Below are 17,950 nucleotides of genomic sequence, written 5' to 3' on the forward strand. Positions count from 1 at the left end.
CCTCTCTCCCTCCCTCCCGCTGCTATTTTCTTCCCCTTCGGCTCTGCACAGAGTTATTATCATTTACCCTTAGTAATAAGTAAATAAAAAAGCGAGTGTTGTGAAATACTGCTTTGGGGAGAATGATCAGTTGCGGTCGTTCCTTAAACCTACTCTTTTTACTCCCATCTACTTTCCGTAGAAATCAATTGACAAGAGAATTAATGTTTAAGAAGGAACTGCAGATGCTGGAAAAATCGACGGTAGACAAAAATGCTGGAGAAACTCAGCGGGTGAGGCAGCATCTATGGAGCGAAGGAATAGGTGACGTTTCGGGTCGAGACCCTTCTTCAGACGAAATAATCAAGATCTGTATGAAATTAAAATAAATATATGATTTTCTAAAAGAGAGCAGACACAATCGGGTTGGATATTTCTGGGGATATGGTTTGAATCCAGGTTGAGATTAGTACCGAGGGAATAAATGTGTCTGTCTATTTGAACACACCGCCCACTGCTCATTAACCAGTTGAATTTATCTTCAGTCCCGATCAGAAACAGCGTCTGTCCATTCCCTCCACAGAGGCTGCCTGACCCGCACAGTTCCTCCAGCACTTTGCGCTTTGCTCAGGAATCCAGCATCTGCAGTTCCTCGTGCCTGCAGCCTGAAGGTAAATTCGAGAAACTGCAGATGCTGGAATCTTGAGCAAAGCGCAAAGTGCTGGAGGAACTCGGCTGGTCAGGCAGCCTCTGTGGAGGGAGTGGGCAGACGGCGTTCCGGTCGATTTTCGAGTGCATTCGAAAGCAAAACGAATGAATGAATGAATAAGTTTATTGGCCAAGTATTCACATACAAGGAATTTGCCTTGGTGCTCCTCCCGCAAGTGACAACGACATACAGTGACAGCTAGGAATGTCACATAAAACATTAATAATTAAACATTATTGATTAAACATGATATGTAAACATGGCTATACTTAAGAGGGAGTTAGATGTGGCCCTTGTAGCTAAAGGGATCAGGGGGTATAGAGAGAAGGCAGGTACATGATACTGAGTTGGATGATCAGCCATGATCATATTGAATGGCGGTGCAGGCTCGAAAGGCCGAATGGCCTCTGCTCCTGCACCTATTTTCTATGTTTCTATGTGAATGAAAACACATCAATGTTAGCGTGGTCTAATTTCACCACCGCCACATAGTTACTGATTCGGAGGTTTCTCCGACTAATCTGTCAAATTGGATTCCATAGAAATACTTGTCACACTTCACTGTGAGGTTCGTTTGTGGTTACGTTTTATAAATGCGAGTTCATGTTACCTTGCAGATTTTAAAACAAAACCCACAGAAACAGCTTATTTGTAAACCAGATACCCGCCAAGAAAATAAATACTGGAAGCTGCGTTATTTACAAAGAGCACAAACTCTGAAATGTCTAAAAGCGACAGCGTTTCACTGCGAGATTGTGGTTATTTCAGTCATTGCATTGAAACGAATTTCATTCCTCTCGCCCAGGAGCCGCTGACTGTGGTGAATATGTACAACATTGAAGCAGTCGCTGGACGAATATGTTGCAGCATTTCTCTACACCATCACATATGTTAAAACAATAGGAACAAATAATATTAACGGGCTCGCAAAAATCACACGAATAAAGTCGCTTAAAAACCAACGTTTTCCTGCCTTCAATTTTAATTTCATACAATTTGAATTTTATTTTATAGTTAAAACTCTCTTCGCATTTATGTCTGCATTTAGTGTTGGCGTTGTATTCATTTTTAGTCACGCGTTTTTGCATTTATCGAAAATATGCCCTTCGCGTTTCAATGTATTTTCCGGCTGGACGTGTCCCTGTTTTACAATTTGCAACGTGGAATCTGTGCTGCATTTCACTTTCCTCGGAGTCATGGACAGTCTTTGTTTGAAGGGTTTGGAACGAAGCTGGGCCGAGATATTGAGAACAATCCCCACTGTTGGAATTCGGCTTAATTCCGCCTTCCTCGCGTGTGTCTGTCTGTCCCACTCGCCTGAAAGCGAATCGTTCGGCAGTAGAACTTCCGAGTAAATATATATATTTGTTGGACTTTAACTCCGTGACATTCAGTGCGTCAGCGGCGATATCGCAGCGCACGGCCTGGCTTCTACTAGAATGGGATAATCGCAGCGGAATTTAAGCAAAATGAGGGAAAGCTCCGCTCAGAACCAGCGCACAATCTGTGACATTGATTCCAACACCTCCCAGCTAACGCGAGGAAAGTAAATACACGGAATAACCGGAGAGGTAACGGCTCCAAACTATCTGAATCAAACATTCCAAATAAATCCTTGTCTCTTATATTGTACGTGAGATTGTCGCAGCTCGGCCAGCCCACCACTGTGCCACGGGCGGCTCGCATACCTGTGTAAACCGTGGTAGTTTTTCATAGAAGTCGATGTGATCCGTAGCCTGACACGTCCCAGCGAACCCCCGGCCGGCGCCGCGCACAAACCTGGCGAGGGACACGGAGATTATCCCGGTATCTGCCGGCCTAAACCCGGACCTCTTTGTGTGAAGGTTCATCAGAATAACTCCATTCACACCGGCCCGGGAGAGGGGAGAGGGGAGAGGGGAGAGGGCAGTGGGGAGAGGGCAGTGGGGAGAGGGGAGAGGGCAGTGGGGAGAGGGCAGTGGGGAGAGGGGAGAGGGGAGAGGGGAGAGGGGAGAGGGGAGAGTGGAAACATAGAAAATAAGTGCAGGAGTAGGCCATTCGACCCTTCGAGCCAGCACCGCCATTCAATATGATCATGGTTGATCATCCACAATCAGTACCCCGTTCCTGCTTTCCCCCCATATCCCTTGATTCCTTTAGCCCTTAGAACTTAATCTAACTCTCTCTTGAAAACATCCAGTGAATCAGCCTCCATTGTCTTCTGTGGCAGAGAATTCCACGGATTCACAACTCTCTGGGCGAAGACGTTTTTCCTCATCTCAGTCCTAAATGGCCTACCCCTTATTCTTAAACTGTGACCCCTGGTCCTGGACTTCCCCAACATCGAGAATATTTTTCCTGCATCTACCCTGACCAATCCTCTAAGAATTGTATCAGAAACCCACTCATCCTTCTAAATTCCAGCGAATACAAGCACAGTCGACCCATTCTTTCATCATACGTCAGTCCCGCCATCCAGGGAATTAACCTGGTGAACCTACGCTGCACTCCCTCAATGGCAATAATGTCCTTCCTCAAATTAGGAGACCAAAATTGCACACAATACTCCGCAAATTTAGAGATGTTACATTTAATTCCCTCGTCTAAATCGTTAATATATATTGTAAATAACTGGGGTCCCAGCACCGAGCCATGCGGCACCACACTAGTCACTGCCTGCCATTCTGACAAGGACCCGTTAATTCCTACTCTTTGCTTCCTGTCTGCCAACTAGTTCTCTATCCATGTCAATACCCTACCCCCAATACCATGTGCTCTAATTTTGCCCACTAATCTCTGCGTGGGTCCTTGTCAAAGGCTTTTTGAAAGTCCAGATACACCACATCCACTGGGTCTCCCTTATCCATTCCACTTGTTACATCCTCAAAAAAATCCAGAAGATTAGTCAAGCATGATTTCCCCTTCATAAATCCACGTTGACTCTGACCGATCCTGCCACTGCTTTCCAAATGCGCTGCTATAACATCTTTAATAATCGACTCAAGCATCTTCCCCACTACCGATGTGAGGCTAACTGGTCTATAATTCCCTGTTTTCTCTCTCCCTCCTTTCTTAAAAAAAAGTGGAGTTACATTGGCTACCGTCCAGTCCACAGGAACTGATCCAGAGTCGAGAGGACATTGGAAAATGATCACCAATGCATCCACTGTCCCGCTGAGTTACCCGCTGAAGAAGGGTCTCGACCCGAAACGTCACCTATCCCTTCTCTCCATAGATGCTGCCTCACCCGCTGAGTTTCTCCAGCATTTTTGTCTACCTTCGATCTTCCAGCATCTGCAGTTCCTTCTTAAACACTAATACATCCACGATGACTGGGACCACCTCCTTGAATACTCTGGGATGCAGGCGATCAGGCCTTGGGGGAATTATCAGTCCCAACTGGGGTGGGGGGGGGGGGGGGGGGGGGGGGAGATGGGAGAGGGGGGAGGTGGAGAGGCGAGAGGGTGGAGGTGATTTCCAACTGAGCCCAGAGCTAGTGTAAATATGCATAAATATTAATGGATTTAAGGAAAGATACTTTGATTTTTTTTAATTTCAAGGCATTTCGGAAAACTGCTTTATGGAATAGTTGGGGGTAAGGATGGGGGGGGGGGGGGGGGGGGGTGGGGGGGGGGGGGGGGGGGTGGGCGGGGGACGGGGGACGATAGGGGGGGGGGGTTGAAATTTTAAAGTCCCAGCGCCGAGCAGAAGAGCGGAACTACCCGCGTCTGTGAGTTACACACACGGCGGCTCAGCCTGGTCTGTTTCTTTGTGAAGTTTGCAAACACGCTCAACCCCTGTGGGCTGCGAGGCGAATGTCAACACTGACTTCACCCGCTGTCCCGTGACTTCCGAAGTGGAAAGAAACAAGGAGACAGACTGGAAGCCGTAAAAAGGAGACAAGGAGACAGACTGCTGGAGTAACTCAGCGGGTCAGTGAGGCAGCATCTGTGGAGAACATGGGTAGGGGATGTTTCGGGTCGGGACTAAATGTCTAGGAACATAGACAGCAAATGTACAGACCGCGACGTAGAACGACATTTGCTGAAAGAAAGCCAAATGATCAAAGTCATCAGTGTGGAATGTGTCCGCTGCCGCTTTCTGTCCGTGTCTGTGCAAGATGTCTAACCGGGATTACTAAATCAGATATTCTGCATTTGCTGATATTTCACCCAAGGAAGCGGCGGTAATTCCCTCGACGATATCATGATGCGTTTTATCGCCACCGGGGTTGAAGCGCGAGAGCAGCCGGACCCGGAGCGGCCACCGAGCCGTGGATCAGGTGGTTCACCGTTTGTTCCTCCTTTGGATAAAATAACGCCGGGAGCAGGCGGCACCGACTGCAACACTCGAGCCGCCAAACTTCAAGAGTCAAGAGTGTTTTATTGGCAACACAACAACGACAATCTTATTCGCAGCCTTTGAACAGACCCGCGAACACAAGGCACACCTATAATGTACAATATCTGCCAAGTTCCTGCTTACACTCTATATATTAAACACAAGATTAATGCCCCACAACCCGCGTCCCCCCCCCCCCCCCATATATTTAGTGTTACTGACCACAGCGCGTTGGAGTTCACCGCTGAGGCTGAGACATGAAAGATGAGGATGTTGCGCTTTGTTGACTCAAGCAAAGGTAGGTTGGAATAGTTAACGCATAATTCTACATCCTTCCCCTCCCCCCCCCCAATCCCTCCCCTCCCCCCAACCTCTCTCTCTCCCCCACCCCCCCCCCCCCCCCCCCCCCCCAACCCCTCCCCCCGATCCCGACTTAAGAAATAAAATGAATGTCAAGACAGTGGATTCATAAACCCGCTCCTCCGGCCAATGCGGCCAATGCGCCAAGTTCTCTTCCCAGCTGGAGTTAAGGCGAAGATAGACACAAAAAGCTGGAGTAACTCAGCGGGACAGGCAGCATCTCTGGGGAGAAGGAATGGGTGACGTTTAGGGTAGAGACCCTTTCCTCAATCTGAGAGTCAGGGGAGGGGGGAACGAGAGATAGAGACGGTGAATAGAATAAATCAAGGTGCTGCCGTTAGCGGCTGTACACCTTGACATGTATGTGTCTTGTATGTCGCCCGGGGTTAGCGGAGTGCGGCTCTCTAGGTGGGCGCAGCGGGCCGGGCCCCTCCCACGGGAGCGGGAGCTGGGGTGGGGGTGGACGGGGGGGGGGGGGGGGGGGGGGGGGCGGAGACGTGCTCGGCAGCGCCATGCTCTGCGCTAACGGCGCCGCGTCCCCTCTCATTCGCCTGTCGGTGTGTGCGCGCTGGCAGCAACATCGCGGCGGCTTGTGGGCGGCACACAGTTGTGGAACAGACAGAGACAGACACACACACACACACACACAGACCCTGTGCCCGAGTCCCAGCCCAGTTCACACAGCCAGTCTCTGGCGGTAAGATGCGCCACTGTACCTCTGGCAGCTGCCATGGTCCGCGCTAACGCGCAGTGCAGCGGGAACTCGTACAGCGGGAAGTACAGATAGCAGTTTGGGGGTTGGAGCTAGCGCACACACATTAGCAGCACTAGTCCTTGCCTGCCTGCCTGCCGCAGCGTCCAGCACCGTCCCGCAACACAGCAGAGCAGCCATGGCGACGCTGATCAAAAGTAAACTGTCCAACGTGGCCACATCGGTGTCGAACAAGTCTCAGGCGAAGGTGAGCGGAGTGTTCGCCCGCTTGGGCTTCCAGGCCGCGACCAACGAGGAGGCGGTGGGATTCGCGCAATGCGACGACCTCGACTACGAGTATCGGCAGGGGCTGCAGATGGACATCTTGAAGGGCGACGAAGAGTCCGGACAAGCGGGGGACGTGGGCCTCGGCGACAGCCACTATCAGCGGGACGGGGCCGGAGCTGCGGCCGGAGCAGCGGACGGAGCCGGGGTGGGTCTGCCCTTGTCCGTCTCCAAGGGAACCGAGCCGTGCACCGAGCTGGCGGCCCAGGACAAGCCCAAGATCACGTCGTGGGAAGCGGGCTGGAATGTGACCAACGCCATCCAGGTAAAGCTGCCCGCATCCCCCCACTTCACTCCCCCAGCCCTGCTCACGCCTCACCCCCACATCCCGGTCTGTCCGCCCGTAAACTCACTGCACCGGTTACCGGTCTAATTAATATCCCCTGATCGCGAATTAAATGCGTCCGAGCCGCGCCAGTGAAAACCCCAAGGGCCAATAACTACGCGGACAGGGTTAATTAGCCCCATAAATAAATCACAAACAGTTAACATAATCCAATTAGAGATTAAATATAATATGTTCAATGAAACTGCAGTTATTTCTAAATCAATATTCATCCCACCTAACTTATTTCATACATTTAAACTGTAAACGCTTCGCCGCTGTAACAAACGGGCGACCAGTTTCTGGTCAAGGTTTAGCCGCTGGTGAGGGAGGGTTTGCTCATTTTGCCTGCTGTTTTTCAGGGTATGTTCGTTCTGGGCCTGCCCTATGCTATCCTTCACGGAGGCTATCTAGGATTATTTTTGATAATTTTCGCTGCTGTGGTGTGCTGCTACACGGGGAAGATACTGATCGCCTGCCTGTACGAGGAGAACGAGGATGGCGTGTTGGTCAGAGTGCGGGACTCGTATGTGGACGTGGCCAATGCTTGCTGCGCTCCCCGCTTCCCCAGGCTGGGCGGCAGAGTGGTGAATGTGGCTCAGATCATCGAGCTGATCATGACTTGTGTGTTATACGTGGTTGTAAGCGGCAATCTGATGTACAACAGTTTTCCTAACCTCCCCATCTCCCAGAAATCCTGGTCTATTCTGGCCACGGCCGTGCTGCTGCCGTGTGCCTTCCTGAAGAACCTGAAGGCCGTGTCCAAGTTCAGTTTACTCTGCACTCTGGCCCATTTTGTCATCAACGTCCTGGTCATCGCCTACTGCCTGTCCAGAGCCCGCGACTGGGCCTGGGACAAAGTCAAATTCTACATCGACGTGAAGAAGTTTCCCATCTCCATAGGCATCATAGTCTTCAGTTACACCTCACAGATCTTCCTGCCGTCGTTGGAGGGCAATATGAAGAGTCCCAAGGAGTTCCGCAGCGTGATGAACTGGACACACATCGCCGCCTGCATCCTCAAGGGGCTGTTTGCCCTGGTCGCGTTCCTAACCTGGGCAGACGCGACCAAGGAGGTGATCACAGACAACCTGCCGTACACTATCCGAGCCGTGGTCAACATCTTCCTGGTGTCCAAGGCGCTCCTCTCCTACCCACTCCCCTTCTTCGCCGCTGTTGAGGTCTTAGAGAAGTCCTTTTTCCAGGAGGGTCGGATTGCAATGTTTACTAATTGCTACGGGTCCGACGGTAAGATCAAATCATGGGGTTTGGCGCTAAGATGCGTGTTGGTGGTTCTCACCTTGTTAATGGCCATGTACATTCCGCACTTCGCTTTGCTCATGGGCCTAACCGGTAGCCTGACTGGTGCGGGTCTCTGCTTCCTGCTGCCCAGCTTGTTCCACCTCAAGCTGCAGTGGCGGCAGCTTCAATGGCATCATGTATTTTTCGATGTCTCCATCTTTGTCATAGGTTCTATCTGCAGTGTGTCAGGTTTCATCCATTCCCTAGAAGGCCTGATCGAGGTGTATGACACCAACACAAGCGGTTGATGATTTACGCGGGCATGTGTTTCTAGTAGATAGACCTACACAACATTTCAGATAGTCGCCCATTTTTTTATTTTGTGCAAAGCTCAAAAAAATATGTTACTTGAAATGGTCAGATGTGACGTGACTGTGAAGAAAGCTGACAATTAGTGGATCACCGCATTGCGGCAATCCCAGCCCTCCTAAACCTACGTGATCTCATTGGAGATGGCAGGCCGGCCTCCGAGATACTTCCAGAACATTCCCCACACGCAGGGGGTGAGGGGAGGGGGGGGGGGGGGGGGGGGGGGCTACTATAACGCGCTTCCTGCCATTATAGGATCTCAACAGTGTGTGGGCGGGAGAACGAAGGAAGGGAGGCGTGTTAAATCCATGTTGAATATACGGATTGGGAGTGGATGTGCTAACGCGGCCATTGTGTCATGATCTCGTGGAAGTGTTTTAAAACGTGTGTGTGGTGTGGTTGTACATGACGGAATGTAAAAAAAAAAAGTTTATCTTGAAGCATACATTGTGTAATATAAATATATATAAATATATATGGTCAATAAATGAGAATACTTAATTCAACCTCCTGGTATTATTTACAATGTCGAATTCGGCGGAATTACTCTCATTGTAACTGGCCGTTCAGTGAAGCGACGTGGAAGGAACAGAACATTCCAAATATTATTAATTTCGTTTGACGTGTTCATGCCGCAATGACCTTCTATATATTAAACCCACCCGTGGAGACTCGGGCAGCGTTGTATTGTATCTACAATAATCCCCAATGGTATGGCCCCGTCCGCCACCACGCTTGCACTCTTCGCTTCAATTGTCATTTTTTCTAACGAAACTGGAGAAAACATGATATTTAATAGTTGGGGCGGCGGTGGTTGAGGAAGCGATAGACGCGTTGTTGCTGTCTGATTGCAGTAACTATCGATACAACAGCAACATCCCACAACCGCTACATATCACAATCACGCACTCTTGGCTCTTACAAGCCGAATTATTGGCCACTAGATATTAACACGGGGCTTGTTATTCTGCTGTTATGTGACAAACAACGTTTGATTTGTCAGCAAGTCCCAAGTTTAGTTTTTACCGCAGTGCTTACCCCAGAATGAAAATATTGGACAGGGCTTTTTTCTTAACCGAGGATAATATTCTGTTAACAAATAGCATGCTACTGAATACGAATTCTAAACGAAACCACTATTATTTTGCGGAACGCAAAGAAAGACCTACATGTTTCAATCTCACACTTGGAAAATAAAACGGTCGCGACTCCGATTTAATCCTTTATTTTCGTTCAAATATATAATTGAAAGGGAGGTAATTTGAATGAGAGATTCACAAAATGGTTTCAGGTCACGGATTCGGCTGGCATCGAGTTGCCTCGCCTGGTGCATCTTACTGCCGGGCATCTGTGTATTTATCCTTGTAGGAAGGAACTGCATGTGTTGGTTTAAACCGAAGATAGACACATAATGCTGGAGTAATTCAGCGGGACAGGCAGCATCTCTGGAGAGAAGGGACCAAACCCTTCTTCAGACTGTATTTATCTTGTTAAATCGTTTTGTTTTAAGATGCTTAATTTAAATTAACCGCAGATAGGCGATTGAGCCCCGCGCTGGGAGATAAGAGATAAAAGTCAGATAGAAAAAAATAACCCTGCAGGAAACTGGTCCCAATTGGACGCGAGACGCCGCATTTAAACGCACACCTTCCCCAGCCTAGCCACATTTACCGTCTCTCTCGGTAATGTCACATTGCCCTGTCCGTGGTTGGATGTTAAAACTGAATTCGTGCAAAATGCCGAGTGCCCTTTACGTTGCCTTTCTGCAAGGATTGAAACACGTCCGTCATTGGACTGTTACAGGTGGCTAACTCCACGGCGCACCGGCCCTCTCTAACCAGGTAGGTAACAGGCAGGTAGATCCCTCTCTAACCAGGTAGGTAGCAGGTAGGGGCCAGGTAGGCAGGTTGCTCTCCTAACAAGTGGGTACCAGGTGGATAGGTCGTTCTCCAACCAACTGAAGGCCACGGTAAGTATCGATAACAACCGATATCGTTTCACTCCCTCAGCGCCCCGCTTTACACGGCGCAAGGGCGTGTTTCACTTGCTGAAGGTCGCCCACCTGCTGAAGGATCTCATTGTGCATTGCTGGCCACCCCTCCCACGCCGGGTCCAGCGGCGACGGAACCGCAGGGCCAACACACGGAACTGGAGGTGCTGGTTCACAAAACAAACCGCAGCGTTGGCAGTTCAACGACGGATCCGTAATTATTTGTTAATCTGCAAACGAATTTCCTTCGGAGTGCAGAATTAACCTGATGCTTTTGAAGATATATATTTAAAACATCTTATTCATATCTCAGGTAGACACAAATGCAAGAGAAACTCAGCGGGCGAGGCAGCGAAAGAAATAGGCAACGTTTCGGGTCGAAACACCCGCTGAGTTTCTCCAGCATTTTTGTCTACCTTCGATTTTCCAGCATCTGCAGTTCCTTCTTAAATATTCAAATCTCAGCCGATTGGTTGAATAACCCGTTGTTCGTCTCCTCTCTGTTCGTCAAAATCATTTCCACTTGACCGGTTAAAAAGCCACCGCGACTACATTTTATTTGAAAGTCACCCTTTAATCTTGTCGCCATTTCCGTTCTGCACGTATTCGCCGAGTGTTGGCGCTTGGGTAGCGGTTGCTGGCGAACAACAAGTTTATATAGAACGTCGATTCCGCGTCGCCACTGTCTGACATCCGCGGCAGAGACATGGGGCTAAACATAGAAACATCGACAATAGGTGCAGGAGTAGGCCATTCGGCACTTCGAACCAGCACCGCCATTCAATGTGGTCATGGCTGATCATCCACCATCAGTACCCCGTTCCTGCCTTCTCCCCATATCCCTTGATTCCGTTAGCCCTAAGAGCTCTATCTAACTGTCTCTTGAAAACATCCAGTGAATTGGCCTCCACTGCCTTTTGTGGCAGAGAATTCCACAGAATCACAACTCTCTGTGTGAAAACGTGTTTTCCTCATCTCAGTCCTAAATGGCCTACTGTCTTAAACTGTGACCCCTGGTTCTGGACTTCCCCAACATCAGGAACATTTTTCCTGCATCTAGCCTGTCCAATCCCTTAAGAATTTTACATGTTTCTATAATATTCCCTCTCATCCTAAATTCCAGTGAATACAAGCTCAGTCGACCCATTCTTTCATCATATGTCAGTCCCGCCATCCTGGAATTAACCTGGTGAACCTACGCTACACTCCCTCAATAGCAAAAATGTCCTTCCTCAAATTAGGGATTTATCCCCATATCCATTGATTCCGTTCGCCATAAGAGCTAAATCTAACTCTCTATTGAATACAGAATCTCTGTAAACATTACCCCGTGCGATCTTTGTTTCCACAGAATTCCGCCGTTTGACATTTTCACTGGCCTCTTAAAATGAGCCTTCATCTCACGTTCCCAGTTGACCCACGAGATGAGTTTTGCTACAAGGGCCACTCTTACATTCGTACACAACAAATACACATCAATTGTTTGACGTTTCCAGTCGGGACCCTTCTTTAGACTGGTCTGAAGTATGAAGAAGGGTCTCGACCCGAAACGTCACCCATTCCTTCTCCCCAGAGGTGCTGCCTGTCCCACTGAGTTACTCCAGCATGTCGTGTCTATCTTCGGTGTAAACCAGCATCTGCAGTTCCCTCCTCCACACAAACTGCTTCGTCGTTCAGTCGAGGGATACGGACCGTGTGCGGCGCTCGGACGGGGTTATTGAGACTGCCATGGCTAGTCCAGATATAACATGGTGGGCCGAAGGGCCGGTTCGCGTGCGGCTGCACAATCGAATAACTTGACAATTTTATACATGATGTGAACGTGAAGCCACGGAAGAGGCAGCAATTAGATTCGTTTTTGCAGCAATTTATAACGACATCGTTCAGTAGATGCCGTGGTCTTGTGGATAATATCCATGCAGGCTAACCCAACGCCAAGCACGTTGCATCGGATAAAGTCATTATGTTACTTTACAATTTATCAAACAAGAGGACATGACGAGAATTAAGGGACAGAAGTTTAGGGGTAACATGAGGGGGAACTTCTTTACTCAGAGAGTGGTAGCTGTGTGGAATGAGCTTCCAGTGGAAGTGGTGGAGGCAGGTTCGATTTTATCATTTAAAAATAAATTGGACGGGAAAGGAATGGAGGGATATGGTCTGAGTGCTGGTAGATGGGACTAGGGGAGAATAAGTGTTCGGCACGGACTAGAAGGGCCGAGTTGGCCTGTTTCCATGTTGTGATTGTTATATGGTTATATGGTTAATTTGACAATTGCATCACAAAGCTGAAACAATTTGCCGGGTCAGGCAGCATCTCTGGAGAAGAGGAACAGCCTTCTCTCCACAGATGCTGCCCGACCCGCTGAGTTACTCCCGCTTTTTGTTGTCTGTCTTCGGGTTTAAACCAGCATCTGCAGTTCCTTCCTACACACACACACACACACTCGTGATTTAGTGTTATATTGATGTCAGACATTGTTAGTTGCGTGAAGGTACACAAAAAAGCTGGAGAAACTCAGCGGGTGCAGCAGCATCTATGGAGCGAAGGAAAAAGGCAACGTTTCCACCCGAAACACTTCTTCAGACTGGTGGTGGGGTGGGGGTGGGGGGAGCGGGGGAGAAGAAAGGAAAACGGAGGAGGAGCCCGAAGGCTGGGGGATGGGAGGAGACAGCAGGAGGGCTGAGGAAGGGGAGGAGACAGCAAGGACTAACAAAATTGGGAGAATTCAATGTTAGTTGCGTTATAGTTTAAAATCTTCTCAACGCCAGCTGTTGGGAAGAGAATGTTGCCCCTACATCATTGCAAATCCATCCCACTGAGGGCTTGAGGGACGGATACCCCCCCCCCCCCCCCTCTCCGCTTATCCGGCCTGTTGGCGCCGTTATGAAGGTGCGCACTGGTGAAGCAGGTCCAGGTATCTCCAAGGTCCAGGTGCAGGGAGCGGAGTGCGAGCCTGCATTGCGGTAAAGCGGGGAGACCAGCACAGCGCTCCCTCGCGGCGCACCGCTCAACTGCAAGTCTCCAGCGAGCCCAATGATGCTAAATCTACAGGACCCCGTGTGTCAGGGCCAACCGCACAGCATCGATTCCCAGGAAAGAATGTTCTAGAAAACAATATGTAGTGCTTTTAACTATTTCCGACGCTGGCTGGTCGCGTGTGCATCCTCAGTCTTTTGTTTAGAAATGGACACAGAGTGCTGGAGTAACTCAGCGGGTCAGGCAGCATCTGTGGAGAACATGGATAGGTGACGTTTCACAGAGTGCTGGAGTAACTCAGCGGATCAGGCAGCATCTGTGGAGAACATGGATAGGTGACGTTTTGGGTCGGGACGCCTGCTCTCTATGTTCTGGTAAAACCAGGTATATCTCTCTACATCACCGTCTATAGGTCTCGTTCCCCTCTCCCCTGATTCTGTATGAAGAAGGGTCTCGACCCGAAACATCGCCCATGCTGCCTGTCCCGCTGAGTTACTCCAGCACTTTGTGTTTATCTTGTGCATCTGCAGTTCCTTGTTTCTACACTCAGTCTGTTATATTTGATGCCCTGTGTGGGGAATTGTCTGACTTTGCAGCGTATTATTGGATACGGTGGAAGGGGAAGGGGAAGGGGGGGGGCATGCTGGGATTGCATTTTCTCCGGACTGGTGTTGACAGCGAATGTTCGTTGCATTGGATAAAACCAGCAGTGCGATCAATTGCAGATGTTACGTTGCAGACCTCAACGAAATGTCAGCTGGAAAACGAGGACATTGCGTCGCTCAGAAACGTACGTTAACGACATGTAAGGACGTACAAGTCAGAGGTATAAATAACTCAATGCACTTGTCAAATGGACACAACGCCGACTCCATCTTCTCTGGGAATAAAACGTCGCTGATTAAAAATGCATTCATTTTTCTCACATCAAAACGTCCCAACTTTACGCGCGCGCGTGTGAGTGTGTGTGAGTGTGTGTGAGTGTGTGTGAGTGTGTGTGCGTGTGTACGTGTGTGTGTGTGTGTGTGAGTGTGTGTGTGTGTCTGTGCGTGAGTGTGTGTGCCTGTGTCTGTTTTTATGAGTGTGTGTGTGAGTCTGTGTGTGTGAGTGTGTGTGTGTCTGTGCGTGAGTGTGTGTGTGAGTGTGTGTGTGTGTGTGTGAGTGTGTGTGTGTGAGTGTGTGTGTCTGTGCGTGTGTGTATGTGTGTGAGTCTGTGTGTGTGTGTGAGTGTGTGTGTGTGTGTGTGTGTGTCTGTGCGTGTGTGTATGTGTGTGAGTCTGTGTGTGTGTGTGAGTGTGTGTGTGTGAGTGTGTGTGTCTGTGCGTGTGTGTATGTGTGTGAGTGTGTGTGTGTGTGTGTGTGTGAGTGTGTGTGTGTGTGTGTGTGTGTGTCTGTGCGTGTGTGTATGTGTGTGAGTCTGTGTGTGTGTGTGAGTGTAAGTGTGTCTGTGTGTGAGTGTATGTGCGTGTGCGTGCGTGTGTGTGCGAGTGTGTGTGCGTGTGTGTGTGTGTGTGTCTGTGCGTGTGTGTATGTGTGTGTGTGTGTGAGTGTGTGTGTCTGTTTTTATGAGTGTGTGTGTGTCTGTGTGTGAGTGTAAGTGTGTCTGTGTGTGAGTGTATGTGCGTGTGCGTGTGCGTGCGTGCGTGCGTGTGTGTGTGAGTGTTTTAACCTATTGTAACAACTTAACAAATCTGTTTGATTCCAGAACAGGAAGATATGTCAGTTTGATATGGAGAATGGACAAAGGACATACAAGGGACGTCACCTGCATTTCCCACCTGACCTAATGATAAATATCCTACCACAACCAGAGAGCAGTGCTGAACTATCATTCCTGACCTTCGAATTATCTTTGATCGGACTTTACTGGCTTTACCTTGCACTAAATGTTATTCCCTTATCATGTATCTATACACTGTAAATAGATCGATTGTAATCATGTATTGTCTTTCTGCTGACTGGTTAACACGCAACAAAAGCTGTTCGCTGTACCTCGGTACACGTGACAATAAACTAAACTAAACTATATCTTCCATTCACACTGTCCCCCACACGTTAAACCACAAGGTACTGATGAACGAGGAAAGCCTTTTATTCCATCTCCATAAATTCATGGTAGAAACCCCCTCCACAGACCCTCCATGCCTTAATCCAATGTGTTTAACTTCCATTGCTAGATATTAGTTTGCTCTATCAGCGTCATCATTGATGAGTTGGGCCGAATGGCCAGTTTCTGTGCTGTGACCCTATCAGTCTTTGTGTGAACAGGGATATTCAGGCTCCAATATCAAATAGCCATCTAATTATGCTCGATGCACAATATAATAATAATAATAATAATAATAATAATAATAATAATAATAATAATAATAATAATAATAATAATAATAATAATAATAATAATAATAATAATAATAATAATAATAATAATAATAAATACTTTATTGATCCCCTCAGGGAAATTCAGATGTCCAGAAGCCCCCAACCAACAAACCCACAGATTCAAAACGAACGCAGACAGAAAATACATAGAATACAATGTGGACACTAACTGAGAGCAATAAATACTTAAAAAGACCAGTAATTAACAATTAAAAATTAAAAATTGCAAAATGCATCCCCCTACAGCCTAGCGGTCCGAATTATAAAATCTAATGGCTGCAGGGGTGAAGGATCTCCTGAACCGCTCCGTTCTACAGGGCAGGGAGAGGAGCCGGTTGTTGTTCCGAGTGTTCTTTTGACTCTCCAGAATTACATGGAGGGGATGCCCGGGGTTTTTCAGGATGACCTGCACCTTGTGCCTCATACGCCTGTCAAGCACATCCATCCCAGAGTCTACTCTCCCCTCCAACACTGAGCTAGCTCGTTTATCCAGTTTGACCAGCTTCTTGTTGTTTTTTGCACTAATGCTGTTGCCCCAGCAGACAACAGCGTAGAAAATAACACTTGGAACCACAGTGTTGTAAAACATGTGCAGCATATCATTACACACATTGAAGGATTTGAGCCTTCTGAGGAAAAAGAGTCTGCTCTGGCCTTTTTTGTAGAGGGAGTCAGAATTGACAGACCAGTACAGTTTGTTATCAAGGTGCACTCTAAGGTATTTATATGTCTGCACCACCTCAATGTCAGCCCCTGCAGCGTTGACCAGCTGAAGGGGGAGCTTGGACCTGCCAAAGTTAACCACCATCTCTTTAGTCTTAGTTGTGTTCAGGATGAGACAGTTCTCTTCACTCCAGGCACAAAAGGAACTGGTCCCAATATACATTCAAGTACACTGATTCTTTCATTGGTTCTCTATGGTTCACCTGGAAAATAATTCCTCGTGGTCTCTGAGTTACCAGTTTGAAAATCCCGAAATCTCCAAACTTTTCTGAAGATGTAAGTCAGCAATTAGTAGTTTAAGCGGCAGTTTGGACCAACGTCAGGTATCCACAAAGCTCCGAGCTGTTTCAGATGCTGTGCTAGTCATAGTTATACAGCGTGGAAGCAGGCCCTTTGGCCCGACTTGCCCACACCAGCTAACATGTCCCAGCTACACTAGTCATAGAGTGATACAGTGTGGAAATATCTGTGTGGCTTTGCTTTTCTAGTTTAGTTCAGTTTAGTTTATTGTCACGTGTGCGAGGTACAGTGAAAAGCTTTTGTTGCGTGCTAACCAGTCAGTGGAAAGACAATACATGATTACAATCGTGCCGTCCACAGTGTACAGATACAGGATAAGGGAATAACATTTAGTGGAAGATAAAGCCTGTAAAGTCCGATCAAAGATAGTCCAAGGGTCACCAATGAGGTAGATAGTAGTTCAGGACTGCTCTCTGGTTGTGGTAGGATGATTCAGTTGCCTGATAACAGCTGGGAAGAACCTGTCCCCGAATCTGGAGCTGTACATTTTCACACTTCTGTACCTCTTGCCTGATGGGAGAGGGGAGAAGAGGGTCAGTCTCGACCCAAAACGTCACCCATTCCTTCTCTCCAGAGATGCTGCCTGTCCCGCTGAGTGACTCCAGCCTTTTGTGTTTCTCTTCCATTCTATTAGTTATTCATTTCCAACGGTGACTGCAATTAGCAACATGAACAACGGCACAAATTTAAGTTGCAAAATACTTTGGTCTCTTGACACACGGAGCATAATCGTTCATTTGTTCGTTTCCTCATCCCATAGCTTGTATCGGAAGTGTGAAAATTGCAGAGCAAAGGTGTTTATATCAGCACTGACTCAAGGAGAGAGGATTAAGTTTTGCACGTCATTACTAACAAAACCATGTTCAGTTGGACAGAAGGAGAGAAGGTTCCATTGAAAGGTGGGTGCAGAGCTTTTTGTAATGTGGTCTTCAGAGACTATGGGATGCAAGTTGGTGATTAAACATGGCCAATACATTGTTCTATGGAAAATCTCCTTTCATTTACATTTCAACAATGCATTCTACATGAAACTCCAACAGAACAGAACAACATATCGTTGGGATTCAAGATCACTGATGTGGACAAAACATGGTGAGTAGCTCGTTCAATAAATGAAAATCAAAACGATCTTCAGTGGGAAGTGTTGATTCTGCTGTGGGGGGGGGGGGGGGGGGGGGGGGGGATGTTCATGTTGAATCCTATAGTGCAGTGGTTCCCAACCTTTTTTAGCTCAT

The 17,950-nt window shown here is 48.1% G+C and overlaps 1 protein-coding gene and 1 long non-coding RNA gene across 2 annotated transcripts; both read left to right on the plus strand.

The window, feature by feature from the left end:
• The first annotated feature begins 26 nt into the window (after positions 1–26).
• On the plus strand, positions 27–1,650 carry LOC116986131. The gene is made up of 2 exons (XR_004415426.1): positions 27–272; positions 1,494–1,650. It is a non-coding gene; the product is annotated as an uncharacterized LOC116986131 (long non-coding RNA).
• Positions 1,651–5,930: 4,280 nt separating this feature from the next.
• slc32a1 (solute carrier family 32 member 1) lies at positions 5,931–8,846 on the plus strand. The gene is made up of 2 exons (XM_033041303.1): positions 5,931–6,669; positions 7,092–8,846. The coding sequence occupies exons 1-2, from the start codon at positions 6,259–6,261 to the stop codon at positions 8,277–8,279; spliced, it is 1,599 nt and encodes a 532-aa protein (XP_032897194.1). The 5' UTR covers positions 5,931–6,258; the 3' UTR covers positions 8,280–8,846.
• Positions 8,847–17,950: the final 9,104 nt, after the last annotated feature.

Source organism: Amblyraja radiata, chromosome 23, assembly GCF_010909765.2.
Source record: "Amblyraja radiata isolate CabotCenter1 chromosome 23, sAmbRad1.1.pri, whole genome shotgun sequence".
In the NCBI taxonomy this organism is placed as follows: domain Eukaryota; kingdom Metazoa; phylum Chordata; class Chondrichthyes; order Rajiformes; family Rajidae; genus Amblyraja; species Amblyraja radiata.

Bases quoted from the DNA above. Each gene is read 5' to 3' on its own strand.
- slc32a1 (XM_033041303.1), top strand. From the start codon at position 6,259: ATGGCGACGCTGATCAAAAGTAAACTGTCCAACGTGGCCACATCGGTG. The intron at 6,670-7,091 runs GTAAAGCTGCCC...GCTGTTTTTCAG, and splicing joins ATGTGACCAACGCCATCCAG to GGTATGTTCGTTCTGGGCCT.